Here is a 22,019-nt window from a genome sequence, read left to right on the forward strand (position 1 = left end):
CCGCAGGGCCTCCACCCTCTGGTGGCTTTGGGGACCATGTGCAGGGGGGAGGCTCAGGGGCTGTCTGACCTGCGAACAATCCCCAGCTCCTCCATGTGACGGAACTCTTCCTTTGCCAGGCGGAGCTTGTCTGGAGGTAATCGTCGTGCTCGGGCATGAAGGGGTGGCCCTGTAGTAATGATGTGGTGTCGTACCCCGTGTTTGGGCCTAGAATTTGTAAACGGAGGTGCCAAAATTGATGCGAATTCAGCTAGGAGCTTGGTGAAATTGTCGCCAGAAAGGGAAATGGAGTCCAGGCACGGGGCTGGTAGGCTGATTTCTTCCAGGGGATAGGTCTGGAAAGTGCTAGAGTGGACTAACCACTTCCCTCGCAGGTCGACTAACAGGTTGTGGGCCCGAAGGAAATCGGCTCCTAGGAGCGGTCGGGCGACGGTAGCAAGGATAAAGGTCCAGGTAAAACGGCTGCCGCCGAATTGTAATTGAAGTGTACAGGTACCGAAAGACGGTATCATTGTACCGTTGGCGGCATTGAGTACAGGACCTGGTGGCCTGTTACGAGTTTCGCGGCCAGTCGGGGGCAAAATACTGACCTCCGCTCCAGTATCAACGAGGAAACGCCGTCCAGATTTCTTGTCCTGAACGAATAGGAGGCTCTGTCGGCTGCCAGCCGCTGTAGCCATCAGCGGCGGCTGGCCCTGGCGTTTCCCTGAAACTTGCAGGGTGGGCGGCATCGACAGGCCTCCGCGCCCCACCTCTGATGGTAGAAACACAGCTGGTCACCCGTATCGTTGTCTGTGTTCCTGGGGTGTGGCTGCTCGGTTGCTGGAACTGGGTGAGGCGGGCATTGGGCTCGTGGCCTGGTGATTTGACCGACGGACGAACCGCTCTCGCATTTGGCCTTCCACAGGACATCTGCCCGGGCGGCTACCTCACAGGGGTTGCTGAAGTCGGCGTCAGCTAACAACAGGTGGATGTCATCGGGGAGCTGTTCGAGGAAGGCCTGTTCGAACATCAGGCATGGCTTGTGTCCCTCGGCCAATGCCAGCATCTCATTCATTAGGGCGGATGGGGATCTGTCCCCCAGGCCGTCCAGATGAAGCAGGTGGGCGGCGCGCTCACGACGGGAGAGGCCGAAGGTCCGAATCAAAAGGTCTTTGAAAGCCGGGTACTTATCTTCCTCCGGAGGCGACTGGATGAAGTCTCCGACCTGGGCGGCTGTCTCTTGGTCCAGAGAGCTAACCACATGGTAGTACTTTGTGGAGTCAGAGGTGATCTGCCGAAGGTGGAATTGCGCTTCGGCCTGGTCAACCCAGACGCTGGGCCGAAGTGTCCAAAAGGTGGGCAGCTTGAGGGCCACTGCATTGGCTGCTGCGTTGTCGTCCATTGCACGGGTCCAAAATCCGTTTGGACCATCGGGGTCACCAATGTAGCAGTTGGTACCGCAAAATAAAACAAGATGCTAGTCGATGGATTGTCAAACAAGAACTGGTTTATTTTCCCGCCTTGCGAGGGCCTTTTAAGGGAGACTGTTCCCACCCAATGCAACTGGCAATGACGTAAGTACTACGTCATCAAGTCTTTCCCGCGTGCGGGTTTGCCCCGTCGCTCGGGAAAGATGAGGCCCACCGCCATCTTGGGCCTCGTCGCTCCGACGCCGCACGAGCTGACTGCCGAGCCAGTTCACCTGACTGGACGGTGAGTCGCTACAAATGAAGTTAATGGTATTTACATCAATTCTTTGGTTGTCCAAGTTTCCGTGAGATTGGAATCATGGGCCCATCAAATGTTCAATACAATAAAAACAACGTGTGTCTATTCTATACACCACCTTTAAAAAAATAAAGCATTCAGGAAAAACTTGAACTGAGCCACATGAATTGATACTGCAGGCAGATTACTGAAAGCTTGGTCACTGTAGCTGACGTTAAGGAACATTTTAAAGCGGAGGAGTTAGTGCAAGGTGGAAGGATTTACTAGGTTTTCACCATTAGAAATGGCAAAAACAGTTAGTGTGGACATCAAGAAAAATGCTAAGAATTAAATGAGGTCAGATCAGCATGGTAGTACTCGAGCTCAAAACTGTGACACACTTCTTTTTCCTGGAAAATTGGAAAGTTATTACCTTTCACACAATTAATTATTGTCAATAATAGTTAGTCACTGACAATAAATGCAATGAATCCTGTTATTTTTCAAGAATAACATAAACCTGTGAGAATGTCCATTCTCTCGCGCCACATTTGTGTCTGTCAATTGGTGAGATTTCCCCTGTTATCTACTGACTTTAGTAGTTCTTGGTGCTATGCACAGTCAACAGCTGATGTGAAGGCAAGGGCATTCAAACTCATCATTTCTCTGGAATGAGATCAGTTTTATCCACATTTGGATAATTTGTAATGAGCTCTGCGACCAAGTTTCCCAGTGAACTCAGTGTGACTTTAGTGTGCAGGTTATATAGTGAATGTGCACTTTGAAAACGTTGCTGATGATTTCAGCTACCATTTTCCTGATGATTAACAGTTAGGAGCTCAGCGGGTCAAGTAGCACCTGTGGGAGGAAAGGAATTGTCGACATTTCATTGTTGACAAGCCTTGATACAGGGTTTTGACCCAAAGCATCGACAATTCCTTATCCCCCACAGATGCTGCTTGACCTGCTGAGTTCCTCCAGCAGATTGTTTGTTACTCCACACATGCTGCCTAACCTGCCGAGTATTTCTAGCATTTTCTGGTTTTATTTCAGATTTCCAGCATTTGTAGTTTTTTTTATTCCTTTTCAATTTCTGTCAATTCATTTGTTTTGCTTTTTGTAGATCTACCTGGGCAATTTTCCATATGGTCAATAATTATCAATGTTATAACTGGGCTGGACAACTTAGCAGGAAATATCCAACACATCATTCTCTACCACTTCCGCCAACTCCAATGGGACCCTGTTGTGAAATAGATCCGAGGTCTCAAAGGACAAGGACTCTGAACACAGTCTTAGAGATAAATGATTTATTTACAAAGACAAACGCGAGGAAAAGGTAACGGGGCAACACACACACATGTGCACCGGTGATAGCAAGCATGGGAAAATCGCAACAAGGGTAAAATACACACACGCACATACAACAAACTGGGTACAAATGATCAAGGAAAAGCAATACGATACCCGCCACCCTTTCTTGACTCAGAGCAGGCACAGCTCTACGCTACCAGGGATACTAACTTAGAACACTCCTAACCCTGTTGAAGTGCACACCTTACCAACGGATTCTTCAGCGCCGTTCCACGGTTCCTCGGACCAATCAAAAAGAGAATGAACCGGGCACATGTGGCACTCTTTATAGTGCTGGAGGGGTGGGGGGGATCCAGCCCAGGTTGTTCAAAAAGGCCAATGGCCCGGTGACAGCAGGGGCTAATCGATCACAAAAGGCCAATGACCCGAGGCCAAGTACAAAGGCGCTTAAAGGGGCCAATGGTCAGGTGTGCACTGATGGGTGGGGTGGAGCCAGACCTTGATTGACAGTGGTGTGTCTTTCGACCAGGTAATGGGCAGTGCTGTCACATTGTCCCGATGGCCGCTGTATGCCACGTGCTCCCCAAAGTCATCTGGGGCATGGATATAGGGCACCACAAATGCTGGAAAGCAGCAACCGTACCAGCTCGTGGGGAGTCACAGGTAGGCACAGTGGCAGCAAATCCAGTGGGTACCGTTCAAAGTTCAGGGAGCCCCCAGCTTAGCGGCACCATTGGCAGTGGTCACTGAGGCACCCAGTTACCAGTTTCGCTCGCAGTCGCTGTGGCCAACTGAAACGGTGGAACCGTGCTCATTCGGGAGCCTGCACCAGCATTCCGCAGGCTTGCTCACTGGCTGTGAAATGACCCTGAGAGTCGGGACTCAGGTGGAGGTCAAATTGTAGGAAGGGTAATATCAATTCCTGAAACACCCACCCCATTGGGGATCGCTGGAAGAGATGTTATGTAGTGATGAGGGGAGTGGTGGGGGAACTGCCATTCAGCAGCCCCCAATCAGATATGCCAAACCCCACCGGAGCGAAAAGTCTATGTAAACAGTTCATCTGAAAGTCATCCAGTGGGATCGCTGGGAGTGGCAGAGCTTCACCGGCGTGTGTCTGGGTTCAGATGCAGATCCAGCAGTCTGATTTATTAGTGGTGCTGGTGAATTCGTAGTCGACTCTGCGGAAGGTGTTGGCAGACGTCCCTATGCCGACCATCGCAGTGAACAGAAGAGATAACTGGAGGAGTGCCATTGTGCTGTAGGGGGTGGGGGGGGCAGTGGTGGTGGTTGAGGAACGGGCTCATTCTCGGCAGGACAGGTGTTGGGTATGAAGACAGGATAGGTTAGTATGACCCGGAATTGCGACCCAACAGGTGTCTCTGGGACCGCGCGCAACAACTCCTCCCTTCTGAGGGGGACCCTGTGGCTGTCGTACCCATACTCTCCCTGAGTCCCTGGTCTTGGTGGGTTTGGTGTCTTGCAAGTCGGGAGGTGGGGAGTGTACCAGATGGTGAGACAGTGGGGACTCTCCCTTGGCCAGTGGGCCGTGTATTCAGCTGGTCGACAGCCGACTGCAGCACGCTCAACCACCCCTGCAGTGTGTGGGAGGGCATTAGCATGCATATTTTCTCTTTAAGCAGGCCGTTCATTCTCTCAATCAGGCCCGATGCCTGTGGGTGGTAAGGTATATGGAACAGCCACGAGATCCCCGCCTCAGCAGCCCAGTTCTGGACTTTAGCCCCAGCAAAGTGTGAGCCCTGATTGGATTGTACATCCCACAGGACTCCATAGATGGAGGAGAGCTGTTGTAATCATTTGATGGTGCTATTCTGGTCGACACTCTCACAGGGCACAGTCACCAGGACACCAGAGCATGTGTCCACCATCGTCAGGGTGTACTGCTTTTTGTTTTGGCGTGGGAACAGTCTGATATAGTCTATCTGCCATACGCGACCCGCTCCCGTGCCGCAGCAAGTGTGACCCGGCGGCCCTGCTGGCCAGCCTCGTGACCTCACTTGCTGGCAGATGGGGCAGTTAGCAACAGTGGTCTTACACTGATCCAATGTCAGAGCGACCCCCAAATGCTCTGCCCAACGCCATGTACCATCGGCCCCTAGGTGACCGCTCTTGGGGTGTCCCCATGCAGCTAACGTACTGAGGTTGGGGTCATCTGGGCAGGCAGTGGAACAGCATATTTGGGCAGCCTGGTCAACGGCAGCATTATGTATGGCCTCCTCTGTACTTTTGTGGGTATGAGCATCCACGTGGTGGACTGAAATCTGTCTGTGAGAAGCCTGATCCCAGATAAAACACCAGTGTCCCTGTTCCCAGAGGGGGCGTCCATGAATTTCCCACCCCATTTTGTGCCACTGAGCCATCCACACCGCCATACCATTGGCCGCTGCCCAAGAGTCAGTATAAATGTGGACCGGCCCAGTGGTGTTCTGTAGAGTAAGCGCTACTGCTGCCAGCTCCGCAAGTTGACTAAATCCACCCGCTCCCTCTTTGGTCAAAGTTTTCCCCGTGATGGTAGGAAGTGCCACCACTTTCCAGTATTGCTTCCCCCCTTTCCAGCGGCTGGAGCCGTCTGTCAACCAGGCGTGCAATTTTTGTTCGGGGGCGAGGGAGTCAAAGGGTTGGCCCCAGGACACAGGGGAGGGCTGGTTTTTAGGTATGTCTGGGGGTGGGTCCTGGGACTGTGGGAAGGACATAACCTGCTTGTGGAGGCAGCTGACCCCTTCCAGACCGGTTTCAGCTTGGTCGGCGATATACCATTTCCACTTCACTATAGAGGACCTCTGGGCCCGGCCCTCTTTGTGGGTGGAATCGGGGGACTTGACCCAACACATTATGGGCAGGTGGGGGCGAAGGACAACAGGGTCCATGCTGGTTTGGTGTTCGGTGGCGAGGAACGCCAGGTAGCAGGCAAGCAGCTGGGGCTCAAAAGGACTGTAGCAAGCAGTGGCTTCAGGCAGAGATTTGGTCCAGAAGCCGAGTGGGACTCTGTGCCCTTGGACCTTATGCCATAGGCTCTATTCGGCAACCATCTCACTGGCGGAGACCTGTAACTCAAAGGGGACACCTGCCTGGCGGGGAGCAAGTGGCAGTGCTTGCTCAACAACTTACTTTGCTGTTTCAAAGGCAGCCTGTTGTTTGGGTCCCCATGACAATGTGGCTTTCTTCTGAGAGAGTATGGTGAGGTGGGGTATATGCTGCCGCCAATAGCCTAGGAGGCCCACAAAGCTCTGGGTGTCAGTTTTATTGGAGGGGATAGCAAAATTTAAAATCTTATTCCTGGCAGCCTCAGGGATATGTCGCTGGCCTGAGTGCCATTGTATCCCGAGGAACAGGACATTCTGGCTGAGGCCCTGTACCTTATCCATATTAATGACCCAGCCCCGTTCCCTGAGGGAGGTGATTAGCATATCAAGAGCCTCTGACAGAATGGTCTCAGACAGCCCTTGTAGGAGGATGTTGTCGATGTAATGGGCAGTTGACACCTCTGGGGGGAGTTGAATGCCTTGCAAATCCCAGGAGATTAAACTGTGACAAATGGTTGGACTGTTGTTACGGACTCAGTGAATGTCCCTTTAAAATAGAGTTAGTAGTGTGTGTGTGTGTGTGTGTGTGTGTGTGTGTGTGTGTGTGTGTGTGTGTGTGTGTGTGTGTGTGTGTGTGTGTGTGTGTGTGTGTGTATGGCGTGCTTACGTCAACAAAAGATAAAGGACGGAATGACATTGTTGAAGAAGTCAGTTGAAGTCGAAGAAGGAGAGAGAGAGAGAAGGGAGAGAAACACCAGCCTGCTAGTTTCTCTATCGATGGATGAGAAACAATAACTGTGTCTGTCACTGCAATCCACGTATGGAAATTGGAAGTAATCCAGTGGAGTTCACTTTGTTGCTGACCTGTAGAGGGAAACAGGTATTTGTGTGGACGGCCACGATTCGGATGCTTTTTGGGGTGAGGAAGTCACTACCGAGTAAACACTGAGGTGTCGATTGGGTCCCATCGTGGAACATTTGGATTTCTCTCTACATCTACGTTTTATCTTCAGACAACGGTGGTTGTTGAAGAAGTCTTTGCTCATATTTCACCTAATGACTTGCGGAACTGAATTTTAAGATTCTTGGACTTGGAGTTTGGGACTTTGCCACACACACACGAAGAGTTTAGTTTTGGGGTTAATGTTCAAGGTTTAACATTTTTACTTCTAACATACCAACATTTTTACTTTTATTTTTCTTATTATCATAAGTAGTTATTAATAAAGTAGTTTTTAACACTGAATCATGACTCAGTGTGTTTCTTTTGTTGCTGGTTCGTGACACTGTGAACATAGCCTTGGGGCAGACGGCAGATTAGTGTATTGTCTGCCATCCCAGGTGAATGCGAATTGATCTTGGGAACTGTGATGGAGGGGGATGGAAAAGAATGCATTGGCCAAATCCACAACTGCATACCAAGGCTTGTCTGGGCGCCCCGCTATATGCTCGACTAGAGTGACTATGTCAGGCACGGCGGCAGTGAGAGGTGGGGCAGACTTATTAAGGTGTCTATAGTCCACCATCATGCGCCACGTCCCATTCTTTATGCGGATGGGCCAGACGGGACTGTTGAATGGAGAGGCTGCGGGTCTGATGACGTCCTCCCGCAGCAGGGCTCAGACAGCCTCGGTGATGTCTTGGTGTCCCCCCGGCACTCTGTACTGTCAGCTACAGACGACTTTGGAGGGGTGGGGGGGAACAACAACTGGTTCCCATCTGGCTGTCCCAACTACCACTGTAGCCCATGTGACTCCGAACCTAAACTTGCCCTGGTTGGTCTGAAGGGACTGTCCCTTTAAGACATTGTTTCCCAAGGATACACTCAGGCAAGGCTGCGATTAAAACAGTTACGGGTCAAGGAGGTTGATTTCTGATGGCCATGCAGATCGTGACTTCCCTTGCAGGCCAAAGGGAACCCCCCCCAACCCCTCTATCTGCATCTCTTTCCCCTTCCACCCAGCAGGGTTGCCCGGGATGATGGTGCGTTGGGCACCCGTGTCGATGAGTGCCATCCACCTCTGTATGTTCCCCTTTCCCCAATGTACCGCTACAGGTATATGTGGCCTCAGGTCCCCCGGGCGGGGGGGGGGGCGATGGAACAAATGCGCCAGGGACCCTGGCCTTCATCCTATGGGAGGGGGTGGGGGTCTGCCACCCCGTGGGTGAGGGTTCCTGCTGCCGGTGATGAGACATTTCCTGTCTCAGCAGGTCCCGGAGCTCAGCCCTGAGGGCAGGAGAGACTGTTTCGAGTGGGGGAGAGGCAGAGGCAGTGCCAGCGTCAGCAGGGGCAGCCCCCATGGTCCGGCGGATGGGGACGCCCGCTGTGTCGGGCTTGGTCCTGGGGTGGCTGTGGGTATTCCCCTGACTGGATTTCCCCCCAACACAGCTCTTTCTACCGTGCGTAAAAGGTGGAGGTCGAGACCCCATCTCTGCTGGTGCGGTCCACCCCTGCGCGCAACCGGGCCAGGTATAACTGTATGCGCGTTGAGACGAGGGGTTGTGTCTCCAGCCTTCGTCTCCGCTTTACAGACCTGTGTGGGCACCCCCACAGCTGCATGTATTCTAGCCTTCCCAGGAGGGTGATGGCATCCCATACGGTCTTCCCATTAGACAGTCCCATGAGGGGCAGGACTACTGGCCTCAACTTGGGGCGCGCAGTGGCGACCAGGTATCCCGCTAGCGCGCTGGTCACCCTGGTATTTTCTAAAAACTCGCGATCGCTGGCTCTCTCATAGATGCTGGTCACCAGCGTCCATTCCCTGATGACCCTGGTGCCCTCACTGACCGTGCTCCAATGCGGTCGCCCGTATAAATCCCATTCGAGGAGGGTAGGAACCCTCACGGCAGTCACTACTCGATCTCACAGGGTAGTGTCATCCCCAGTCCCTCCCGGTGGCACCCGCAGGGCATTATTAATGCTCTGTTGGTCAGACAAACTCCCCAGGGTGCTTGCTTCCTGGTGAGAGAGCCTCACTTTGGGGCCCCCCTCATCCCACAGTCGGAGCAGCCACGCGGCCAGGTGCTCGCCCGGCCGCTGGCGGTACCTATCCACCAGCTGGGTCAGCTCCTTGATGGAGAAATCCCGGGTCACCGTGGTTTCAGAGGGACCACGGGCACTTCCTCCTGCGGTGGCCTCATCCCCATGCCCCTCCCTTCCGTGGCGGACCTGGGACTGTGTGATGATGGGTCGAGCTTGCAAGGGTTCGGGTGCGTAGGGGGGAGGGCAGGCGTGATGGGAACCAAGCTCTTCGGGCACCTCCTCCTCATCACTATCCACCCATATATCCCCATCCCCCAGCCATCTGTCCAGCTTGTCGCCGTGCCGGACCAGGGCTCGAATTTTGAGTGGGTCTGGCTGCCAGCCAGACCGGCTGCCTGTGCCTGCTGCAGTTGAATCAGCCTGCAGGCGACCTCGGTACCTCTGGCTTCGAGGTCGTTGGCTTGTGTCTAGGCAGCCTGATCTGCCTCCTGCAGCATACAGCAGCACTGCTGGAGCAACTCTATCTCCTTGTCTTTCTGGAGACATGTATCCTGTATCTGGCTAGTAATCCTGACCTGCCGTCTCAGGAGGGACACAAACAGCCAGAAGGCACCCCTTTGACTCCCTTTGGCCTTAGGGAACCCCGACCTCTGGAGGAGGGTGACCACGTGGTGCCCCAGTTTCTCACCATGGGGGTCTAACTGCTCGGCCCAGTCCATTGGCTTACAGTGGTCCGCCAGCATGCTGGCTAAGCTCCCAAATCCCTTGCTCTTGTCGGTCCACCGGGGGATCCCGTCCTCGGTGCCTGCACTGGCTCTCTTGCCTCTATTCCAGAACATCCCTCCTCGCGTCTGTATTCAGCCAAGACCTTTGAGACCCTGCTCGCAGCACCAATTGTTGTGAAACAGATTCGAGGTCTCGAAGGACAAGGACTCTGAACACAGTCTTAGAGATAAATGATTTATTTACAAAGACAAACATGGGGAAAAGGTAACAGCGCAACACACACACACACTCGCACCGGTGATAGCGAGCGTGGGAAAATCAGAACAAGGGTAAAATACACACACTCACACACAACGAACTGGGTACAAACAATCAAGGAAAAGCAATACGATACCTGCCACCCCTTGACTCAGTGCAGACATGGCTCTACGCTACCGGGGATACTAACTTAGAATGCTCCTAACCCTGTTGAAGTGCACACCTTACCAAAGGTCTCTCCAGCGCCGTTCCACGGTTCCTTGGAGCAATCAAAAAGGGAACGAACCGGGCACATGTGGCACTCTTTATAGTGCTGGAGGGATGGGGGGATCCAGCCCAGGTAGTTCAAAAACATCAATGGCCCGGTGCCAGCAGGGGCTAATCGATCACAAAAGGCCAATGACCCGAGGCCAAGTACAAAGGCGCTTAAAGGGGCCAATGGTCAAGTGTGCACTGATGGATGGGGTGGAGCCAGACCTTGATTGACAGTGGTGTGTCTTTCGACCAGGTAATGGGCAGTGCGGTCACATGACAGCCACGGCCCTCCACAATACAGACCCCACCACCAAGCATATCTTCCCCTCCCCACCCCTTTCTGCCTTTCGCAGGGACCGCTCTCTCTGTGACACCCTAGTTCACTCCTCGCGCCCCCCCCCCCCCCCACCCAGCCCGCTCCCACCCCAGGAACTTTCCACTGCTCCTGCCATAGGTGTGACACCTGCCCCTACACCACCTCCATCACCTCCATCCAGGGACCCAAACAGTCCATTCAGGTGAGACAGAGATTCACCTGCACCTCCCTTAATATCATCTACAGCATTCAGTGCTCCAAATGTGGCCTTCTCTACATTGGTGAGACCAAACGCAGACTACGTGACCATTTCACAGAACACCTGCGCTCTGTCCATAACCGTAATCTGCATCTCCCCGTTGCCAGTCACATCAACTCCCCCTCCCACACTATCACAGATATGACAGTCCTCGGCCTCCTCCACTGCCAGGAGAATTCCAAGCACAAACTGGAGGAACAGCACCTCATTTTCCATCTTGGAACCTTCCAGCCTAACGGCATGAACATTGAATTCTCCCACTTTAAGTAATCCCCACCCCCTTCCCCTCACCCCCCCCCCCCCACCACCATGCTTCTTCTCTTCTTCCCTTTCCTAGCCTCTTTTTTTCTCCCTTTTTTTCCTTACCTTTGACCCATCCCCCAGTGGATCTGCTCTCCTCTCCTCCCCCACACCTGCCTATCACTATCTCTTACCTGCATCTACCTATCACCACCCTGTGCCCACCCAGCCTCCCATCTTTTGTCCACCTATCATTGCTCTGCTTTTCCCTCCTATATATCGGGCTTCCCCTTTTCCTATCTTCAGTCCTGAAGAAGGGCCCTGGCCCAAAACATTGACCGCCTGCTTTTCTCCACGGATGCTGCCTGGCCTGCTGAGATCCCCCAGCATCATTGTGCTTTCCATCTAGATTCCAGCATCTGCAGTCTTTTATTTCTCTAAGAAATATAGGACTTAAATTAAATTTTTTAAAAAATTTTATTTACAGCATGGTAACAGGTCCTTCCAGCCCAACGAGTCCGCACCACCCATTTTAAACCCAAATTAACCTACCCGTACGTCTTTGGAATGTGGGAGGAAACCGGAGCACCCGGAAGAAACCCACGCAGGCACAGGGAGAATGCTTAATTCTAGAGCTTCATTACTGCAGCTAACATATCTTGGATCCTCATCTCTGCTGTGTGGACTCATTGTCACAGCATAAATTGAACTAGCTGAATGCTGACACCTGTGAGAGTGGGAACCCTGAGAGCAAACCCAGAAGGATAATTCTCTTAGCCCAAAATTGCCAGTGCTTCAAACTTATGTTTGTTACTCATGTTGGTTAACACTTGCCTAAATTAAAATGTTGATTCAAAGAGTGCTATGTTGTCAAACATGCTTATTTTTGGATGAAACATTAAACCAAGGCCTGAATATTTAAATATTAAAAATTCCATTGCACTAATTGACCTACCCAACATTCTAAAAACATATTATTTAAGAAATAATTCATTGATCTGATATTAATTAATGTTGTGAGCTCAGTAGTTGCCACATTTCCCTATACAGCAATGAATGCCCTTCCAAAGCACTCCAGTTATATCCTTTGGGAAATTGAGGACATGAAAGCACCTACATAAATGAAACTTAATTCTTTCTTTACTTCTCTAAGTCCTTCCCAAATTCATGAGTGCCAGCGTTAGTTTACCTTAGCTCCTGCTGATTCGCAAGCCAGGTCATTCATATGGACAAAGTCTGGAAGCTTTTCCTTGTCGTTCTGAATTGGACGGGCCGCCATTCTTCAATCTGTTTGAATAGATTAAATGTTTGTTTCTTTGCACAAATACAATGGTCTTGGCACATGAACCTTTTGGAAAAATGCATGGACACTTTCTGACGAAGCATCCCTTTTCCTCAACTCTCTCCATGAAGTACATTGGAATGTTTTTCACCTTATAGTGGTTTCATGCGTAAGCATGAATCACAACTTTGTTTGTGATTAAGTTTTTCTACTCTTTAGTTATGCATTAACCGAAGTATAAAATGCAATTCAAATATGTCTGCTGATAAGCTGTAACATTCAGCAGTTGCTATTCAAAGAGAAACAGACTTCAAATAGACTTCCCTAACTTTCAAAAAAAGTACGATGTTTATAAATTTAAATAAAAGTAAGACAAAACAACACAATTAATTTTAAAGAAGAATTTTGGATCTTTCAAAATACAAACAATCATATAAAGAAAATCACATCACAAATTCAAAGCCTAGTATCTAATTTTATTTCGATATTTGCAAATTGCAAGTCAACTAACTCAAAATTTAGGGTTTTAATTTGGAACATGCAAATTGTACATTTGATCAATGACTTACCAGTTTTCCTTTTGATAAGTTAGTTTGCAGCTGTACCATCCAGCCAGTGAGTTTAAAGTGCAAAAAATGTTGGTGTCTGTTAAACAACACAATGATCATCTGTAAACCTGCAGAGTGAACTTCGGTTCACACAGTTTCTGACCTGAAGATAGCCAGCTGTATTATTGGATATTTCAAAACTTGCAAATGGAAAACAGTTTTCTCATGCAAGTTCAAAATTTATGCCCAGGAATTGAGTGGCAGCTATTTATGGTGCTCAAAATGGACAGTAGTCAGAAAACACCAACAAAAATTACAAAATTGAGATGTGCTTATAATAAAGAAATTATTGTTATGGTTTACTTGCTTGAAGAGACATTAAGACACAAACTGCATGTGTTGCACTTGCTGTTGATGGATGAAGTCAGGTGGGGGAGCAAATTGTTGAGGGCATGGTGGCAAAATCAATGTGAAAGGGGAGATTTCAGAGTGAAAAAGGAAAATAGCACGTGTCTCCCAATGGATACCTGCCCCCACCTGCCTCTGAGCATGGTGGGTTGATAGAGATCTTTGCTGAGAATTGTCCCAAGGCACCCAAGATTGATAGTGTTGGATCAGAGTTCAAGGTATCTGTAATCTGCAGTCATTGGCTCACAGAGGCCTTTATCTATATGGAGAACTGGCAGCAATTAAATTTTATAGAAATAAAAATTATATTGAATGATTTTCAACACTGAAAGGATGATCAGAACACTATAAACCTACTTTAAGCATGATGTAGAGTACTATGGACCACCTAGTCCATGCCAACCTGATCTTCTGTCTAGTCCTATGTACCTGCACCCAGACCATATCCCTCCAAACCCCTCCCATCCATGTACCTATCCAAACTTCTCTTAAATGGCACAATTGAACCCACATCCACCACTTCCGCTGGCAGCTCATTCCACACTCGCACCACCCTCTGAGTGAAGAAGTTTCCCCTCAGATTCCTCTTAAATATTTCACCTTTCACCCTAAACCTATGTCCTCTAGTTCTAGTCTCACCCACCCTTAAGGGGAAAAAGCCTGCATGCGTTCACCCTATCCATACCCCTCATAATTTTGTATACCTCTACAAGATTCTCCTACACTCCAGGGAATAAAGTCTTAACCTATTCAACCTTTCGCTATAACTCAGATCCTCAAGTCCCAGCAACATCCTGGTAAATTTTCTCTGCACGCTTTCAAACTTATTGATATCTTTCCTGTAGGTAGGTGACCAGAACTGCACACAATACTCTAAATTCAGCCTCACTAATGTCTTGTACAACTTCAACATAACATCCCAACTCCTGTACTCAATGCCCTGATTTATGTACTTTTACACAGTGAATTAACTATCAAGGCCTTAAGTGACAACCTTTGGATCGAATTTCTATTGATGAGAAATTAGCAGGACTGTGTGTATTGATGACATCATCACAGATGATATACGCTGAAGATGACATCAGCATTAAGATGAATCACACTATGAAGTGCTCAGTCCAATTTCCCAACAGACAGGCTTCAAAATATACACAAAGTCACGTCATGTATGCTGTTTTCACATAAAAATTGGGAGTAAATGTTTTTTTCCTAATCCAATTTCAAGTCTACATATCTATTTTTAACCTTCTTCAACTGATATTATCTTTGGTAGTAGCTTTGTATACGATAGGTTTATGTGTAAATATTTTGATCACTGCATTCAAACACAGAAAACTTGCACAAGGCAAGGTTTCTCATTTTAAGTTAAAGATGCATAATTTTAAAACTAAAGTTGCATAATATTAAAACTAAACATTAATTGCCCAGTTACAGTGAAAAGGCAATTTCTCTGCAGCAAGGTTCTCACAGATTTAATTTATCATTTAAAGCAGGGGTCAGCGATCTGTATAATGCCAGTCCTGTCTGATCTCAACTGTTCAAACACTTCTGAAGCTTTTTGGAAGTTGGGGTTGAAATGGAGAAAGCAGTGACATGAACATCAGATCAGAAGTCACCAAAAATTTCATGAAATTGAAACGTCCTTGCATTAAAGAATTATTAACATTGGTTCACACATCTGTGACCTGCAGTTATTAATTCACAGACCTCTCAATCTGTACCATGGATGGACAGCAACACAAATTTAGATAAGTAAAAGTTATCGGGCATAATTTTTCACACACAGAAACATTATCCAGGTTGGGAAGGGAGGACACACATTAAATCTCACCAGTTTCACTACTATAAGTAAGATGTACTCTTTGTTGAATTGTGAGGGATTACAAAGGTTATAAATTGTGAACTTTTGATCCAATTTCTGTAGGTAAGTAATTACTGGGCAGGTACATATAGTGGTTTCATGCACAAGATATGATGGGGATTTTATGCATTATTCACATTGTACAAAACATTAGCAATGTTGATCTTTGTTGAATGAGAGTTGACAGAGCTTTTAATGCCATGAGTAGTCATTATAGCTGTTCAACGACTTCCTTGGCTCTGCAAAATTAATTTTCTGTGTGGAGTTCTATTTCCTCAGTATGACAATTAAAACCTGATGATTTTTTAAATGATTTTTTAATGCAATACAGAACATAGAACACTACAGCACAGTACAGGCCCTTCTTTATCCTCTTTATCCTGATTTTATCCTGCTCTAAGATCCTGCTCCTCCTTCCCTCCCACATAGCCCTCCATTTCTTTGTCATTCATGTGTCTATCTGAGAGTCTCTTAAATTTCCCTTATGTATCTGCCCCCACAACCTCTGCACGCAGTGCGTTCCACGCACCCACCACTCTCTATGTAAAAACTTACCTCTGACATCCCCCTTATACCTTCCTCCAATCACCTTAAAATTGTGTCCCCATGTGTTAGCCATTGTCGCACTGGGAAAAAGTCTCTGACTGTCCACTCGATCTATGCCTCTTATCATCTTGTACACCTCTATCAGTTCACCTCTCATCCTCCTTCTCTCTAAAGAGAAAAGCCCTAGCTCACTCAACCTATCCTCATAAGACATGGTCTCCAATCCAGGCAGCATCCTGGTAAATCTCCTCTGCAGCCTCTCTAAAGCTTCCACATCCTTCCTATAATGAGGCGACCAGAACTGAACACAATACTCCAAGTGTGGTCTAATCAGACTCCTATAGAGCTGCAACATTACCTCGCGGCTCTTAAACTCAGTACCCTGACTAATGAAGGCCAACATGCCATATGCCTTCTTAACAGTCCTATCGACCTGCACGGCAACCTTGAGGGATCTATGTATGTGGACCCCAAGATCCCTTTGTTCCTCCACACTGATAAGAGTCCTGCCATTAACCTTGTACTCTGCCTTCAAATTCACTGTCCCTAAGTGTATCATTTCACACTTTTCTGGGTTGAAATCGATCTGCCACTTCTCAGCCCGGGTCTGCATTCTATCAATATCCCATTGTAATCTACAGCAACCCTCTACACTATCCACAACACCACCAACCTTTGTATCATCAGCAAACTTACTAACCCACCTTTCCACATCCTCATCCAAGTCATTTATAAAAATCACAAAGAGCAGGGGTCCCAGAACAGATCCCTGCAGAACACCACTGGTCAACGACCTCCAGGCAGAATACACCCCATCTACCACCTCCCTCTGTCCTCTATGGGCGAGCCAATTCTGAACCCACACAACCAAGTTTCCCTGGATCCCATTCCTCCTGACTTTCTGAATGAGCCTTCCATGAGGAACCTTATCAAACACCTTACTAAAATCCATGTACACCACATCCACTGCTCTACCTTCATCAATGTGCTTTGTTACATCCTCAAAGAATTCAAAAGGCTCGTGAGGCACGACCTGCCCCTCACAAAGACATGCTGACTGTCCCTAATCAGCCTATGCTTCTCCAAATGCCCATAAATCCTGTCTCTAGGAATCTTCTTCAGTAATTTGCCCACCACAGAAGTAAGACTCACTGGTCTGTAATTCCCAGGGTTATCCCTAATCCCTTTCTTAAACAAAGGAACAATATTTGCCACCCTCCAATCATCTGGCACTACTCCTGTGGCCAGTGAGGACACAAAGATCATCACCAAAGGCGCAGCAATCTGTTCGCTCGCTTCCTGTAATAACCTTGGATATATCCCATCCGGCCCTGGTGACTTATCTATCCTAATGTCTTTCAATAGTTCCAGCACATCCTCTTTCCTCAGATCGACATACCCTTGCGTATCAGCCTGTTGTATGTCATCCTCACAAACATCAAAGTCTCTCACTGGTGAATACTGAAGCAAAGTATTCATTAAGGACCTCCCCTACCTCCTCTGACTCCAGGCACGTTTCCCCTTTTATCTCTGATCGGTCCTACCCTCTCTCTAGTCATCCTCCTATTCTTCACATACATGTAGAACGCTTTGGGGTTTTCCTTGATCCTGCTCACCAAGGCCTTCTTATGCCCCCTTCTAGCTCTCGTATTCATTCTTAAGCTCCCTCCAGGCTACCTTATAACTCTCCAGAGCCCTGTCTGATCCATGCTTTCTAAACCTCAGGTAAGCTTCTTTCTTCCTCTTGACAAGATATTCTATGTCCCTTGTCAACCACTGTTCCTTCATTCTACCATCTTTACCCTGCCTCAATGGGACAAACCTGTCCAGAACCCCGTGCAAATACTCCCTAAACAACTTCCACATTTCCGCTGTGCACTTCCCCAAGAACATCTGTTCCCAATTTACACTCCCAAGTTCCTGCCTAATAGCATCATAATTCCCCCTTCCCCAGTTAAATACTACCCATATCACCTACCCCTATCCATCTCCAAGGTTATGGTAAAGGTCATGGAGCTATGGTCACTGTGTCCAAAGTGCTCTCCCACCGAGAGATCTGAAACCTGATCAGGCTCATTGCCGAGTACCAGGTCTAGTCTGGCCTCTCCTCTCGTCAGCCTGTCCACATACTGTGTCAGGAATCCTCCCTGTACACACCTAACAAACTCCACCCAATCTATCCCCTTTACACTAAGGAGGTGCCAATCAATATTAGGGATGTTGAAATCATCCATGACAACAACCCTGTTATTTTTGCACCTTTCCAAAATCTGCATCCCGATCTGCTCCTCAGTGTCTCTGCTGCTATTGGGGGTGTGTGTAGAATACTCCCAATAGAGTGATTGCTCCCTTCCTGTTTCTGACTTCCACCCACACTGACTCAGTAGATGATCCCTCCAGGACATCCTCCCTTACTACAGCTGTGACACTGTCCCTGATCAACAAAGCCACTCCCCCACCTCTTTTACATCCATCCATGTCCCTTTTGAAACATCTAAACCCTGGAATTTCCAGCAGCCATTCCTGCCCTTGCAACAGCCAAGTCTCTGTAATGGCCACCACGTCATAGTTCCATGTACTTACCCATGCTCCAAGTTCATCACCCTTGTTCCTGATACTTCTCACATTAAAGTAGACACACTTCAGCCCATCCAACTGACTGCAATTTGCCCTTTCAACTGCCTGTCCTTCCTCACAGTCTTTCTACACACTGCATCTACTTGTACACTACATGCACCAAACTCTGACCTATCACTCAGGTTCCCATCCCCCTGCCAAACTAGTTTAAACCCTCCCCAACAGTTCTAGCAAACCTGCTCACAAGAATATTGGTCCCCCTCCAGTTCAGGTGTAACCAGTCCCTTTTGTACAGGTCGTACCTTCCCCAGAAGAGATTCCAATGATCAGCAAATCTGAAACCCTGTCCCCTGCACCAATTTTTCAGCCACACATTCATCTGCCAAATCATCCTATTCTTACTTTCACTGACACGTGGCACAGGCAGCAGTCCAGAAATTACTACCCTTGAGGTCCTGCTTTTCAGCTTCCTACCTAGCTCCTTATATTCCCTCTTCAGGACCTTATCTCTTTTCCTACCTACTGTATATCATTGGTACCAATATGTAACACGACCTCTGGCTGTTCACCCTCCCCTACAGAATGCTGTAGACCCGATCCGAGACATCCCTGACCCTGGCACCCAGGAGGCAACATACTATTCGTGAGTCTCTTTCACGTCCACAGAATCTCCGGTCTGCCCCCCTTACTATAGAATCCGCTATCACCACTGCCCTCCTCTTCTCCCCCCCCTTCCCTTCTGCACCACACAACCTGGCTCAGTGCTAGAGACCTGGTCACTATGGCTTTCCCCTGCTAGTTAGTTCCCCCCAACAGTATCCAAAGTGGTATACCTGTTATTGAGGGGAATGGTCACAGGGCTACTCTGCACTACCTGCCTATTCTCCGTCCTTCTCCTCACAGTCACCCAGCTACCTGCCTCCTGCAGCTTCGGAGTGACTGTCTCCTTGTAGCTCTTGTCTATATGCTCCTCATTATCCCATAGGAGCCAAAGGTCATCCAGCTGCAGCTTCAGTTCCCTAACGTGGTCTGTAAGGAGCTGCAGCTGGATGCACCTCATGCAGATGTAGTTATCAGGGAGACTAGATGTCTCCCAGAACTCCCACATCTCACAGTCTGAACGCACCACTGACCCTGGAGCCATTCTCACTACTCTGGCCTGGCACTAAAGGAAACACCAAAGCAAAAAAGAAAGGAACTTACCAGAGACTTACCTTCGCCTCTTCTCACTGAACCCTCCTGAGCCAAAGCTTCAATACCCCACTCTAACACTGGCCCACTGCCAAAATGGCCACTCCCAAAATTGCCAGTCCGCTTATACCTACCTTCCCTTTATTTGCTGAAACTCACAAGCACATGCACAGAGACTCACCTCTTTTCAAAGGTCCCGCTCCAAAATATATTTTATTTTAATCACATGTGCATGCCCTGTTTATTTTACTTTCTGAAAAATGACTAAAATTATATTAAAATTCAGGCTTTTTAATTTCCTAGTACCTTATCCTTAAGGATTCTTCAATCACATTGGCTGCTGAGCTTGTTTGATGGCTTCCCTCTTGCTGAACACCACAGGTCCCCCATTAATGGGGCCAGAGTGAAGGTCAGGTCAGAAAGGGGAAAATCCATGGCCCAGACTTCAGTAAATCTCTGCAGACAGCTTTCCTCAAGGTCAGCGGTGAATACCATCCATGTACATTTAACTGCAAAATCTGGGCCAAAAAGTTATGGCTGAAGTAATGACCTAGAAGTGGCCAAAGTGATGAAGTCTAGGGTGAGAAGACATTGTGTGGGGGAACAGGAAGTGGATTGCTTGATGCCTTCCTGGGCACCAATTGATAGTCGGGATGTATAAGTGTATTTGTTGCCAAATTTGTAACAGCATTGCTTATAGATGTATGGGGTTTATTAAGGGGCTGAGCTTGGAAGCTGATTCAACAAAATAAATGTCAGGGGAATTAAAGTATGACAGACTGGAAGTAAAATTTTAATAGGATATTAGAGTCATAGAGTCACACAGGAAGAAACAGGGCCTTCAGCCCACTTTGTCCATGCCAACCATCAAATATCCAACCATGCTAATCCCATTTCCTAGCATTCGGTCTGTAGTCATTTATGTCTTGGTCATTCAAGTGCTCATACTTCTTAAGTGTCATCAGGCCCTGGGGATTTATCCACCTTTATGTCAACAAGGACATCTGGTACTTCCTCCTTTTTGATGATAGTATGCTCTAGGATATCACCACCTCCCTCTCTGAAATATCCAGCTGCAAAGTCTTTCTTCTTGGTGAATACAGTGGAGAAGTATTCATTTTAGACCTTGCCCACTTCCTGTGGCTCCACGCGCAGATTACCCCTTTGGTCCCTAACAGGCCCCACTCTTTCTCTGGCTTCCCTCTTGTTCTTAATATACATAAAATACCTCAGGATTTTCTTTAATCTTACCTGCCTGTGATATTTCATGGCTTCTCTTTGCCCTCCCAGTTTCTTTCTTAAGCACACCTCTACAGCATCTACACTTCTGAAGTACTCTGTGCCTAACATGATCAAATCCTCAATGCCCCTTGACAGCTAGCATTCCCTGGATTTACTGTCCTTTCCCTTCACACTTATGGAAAAACACTGGCCTTGAGCTCTCGCTCTTTCACCTTTAAAAGACTCCCATTTGCAAATATAGGTTTACCCGTAAGTAACTGCTCCATATCTACGTTTGCCAGGTCACATCTAATGATGTTGAAATTGGCCTTTCCTGCTTCAGAACATTAATTTCCAGACCATCCTTATCCATTTCCCTTACTGCCTTCTCCAAACTGCTTGCCCACTGACACTTGGTTGAAGAGCCCCAGTTTCACTCCCTCAGATCAGGTCTAGCACAGCCCTACCCCTAATAGGTCTAGTTTATTAAGGTTGTACAGGTGAGATATTAAGCGACTATCACTCTCTACATAACTCCCTCCACCCTTCCTCAGCACTGTACATCTCTGTTGCTTGCCCAAAGCATCCATCCTCCTCTGATGGTGTCCATACCTCATTTAGTTACAATCCTTCAACACCTCTGCTGGATCTACTCATGTTGCAGTCTGTCCTTCTCACCCATTATCCATTAATTCACCCTTTGTTACTGTCCACTGTTTCCTCTAGCTGACATTGTCTCCCCTCTCCTTTCTCTGTCACCCAATATCCGCTCTGTCAGTGCCACTATCTGTGCCTCTTATTACCCTTTACCATCTGCTTTGGACTATAACATCTGCATGAGCTGAGCAGGTCAAAATGGCACGTCTGAAGATTCCACTGGGTCAGGGTGGAGGAAAAGAATAAAATGGAATTCCTACTGGAACTTTCTTGACCTGAGGATGTCCCTAAGTGATTCACAGTCAACAATGTACATTTGAAGTATACTCACTGTTGTAATGTGGCAAAATATTGCAGCCTATTTGTGCCCAGTCAGCTCCAAGAACCAGAAATGAGTTAAATGTTCAGAAAGTCCATTCTCAGTGACTTTGGTTGAGGAATGAAAACATTAGCCAACACATCAGCAAAAATCTTCTACTCTTCTTTAACAAATGTCACATGACATACACGGTAGCGTAGCGGTTAGCCCAACACTATTACAGTGCCAGCGACCCAGGTTCAATTTTGGCTTGCTGTCTTGTAAGGAGTTTTATGTTCTCCCTGTGTCTGCGTGGGTTTCCTCCCACATTACAAAGACGTACAGG

General features: G+C 48.1%; 1 protein-coding gene across 1 annotated transcript in view; it reads right to left on the bottom strand.

The window, feature by feature from the left end:
- allc (allantoicase) overlaps positions 1-12,471 on the bottom strand; it is a 40,996-nt gene extending 28,525 nt beyond the window's left edge. Inside the window, exon 1 of the mRNA XM_052024900.1 lies at positions 12,274-12,471. Coding sequence (XP_051880860.1) covers positions 12,274-12,363 — 90 coding nt within the window. The 5' untranslated portion in view covers positions 12,364-12,471. The remainder of the gene's footprint in view (positions 1-12,273) is intronic.
- Between the last annotated feature and the right edge of the window lie 9,548 nt (positions 12,472-22,019).

This window comes from Pristis pectinata, chromosome 10 (assembly GCF_009764475.1).
Source record: "Pristis pectinata isolate sPriPec2 chromosome 10, sPriPec2.1.pri, whole genome shotgun sequence".
NCBI lineage: Eukaryota > Metazoa > Chordata > Chondrichthyes > Rhinopristiformes > Pristidae > Pristis > Pristis pectinata.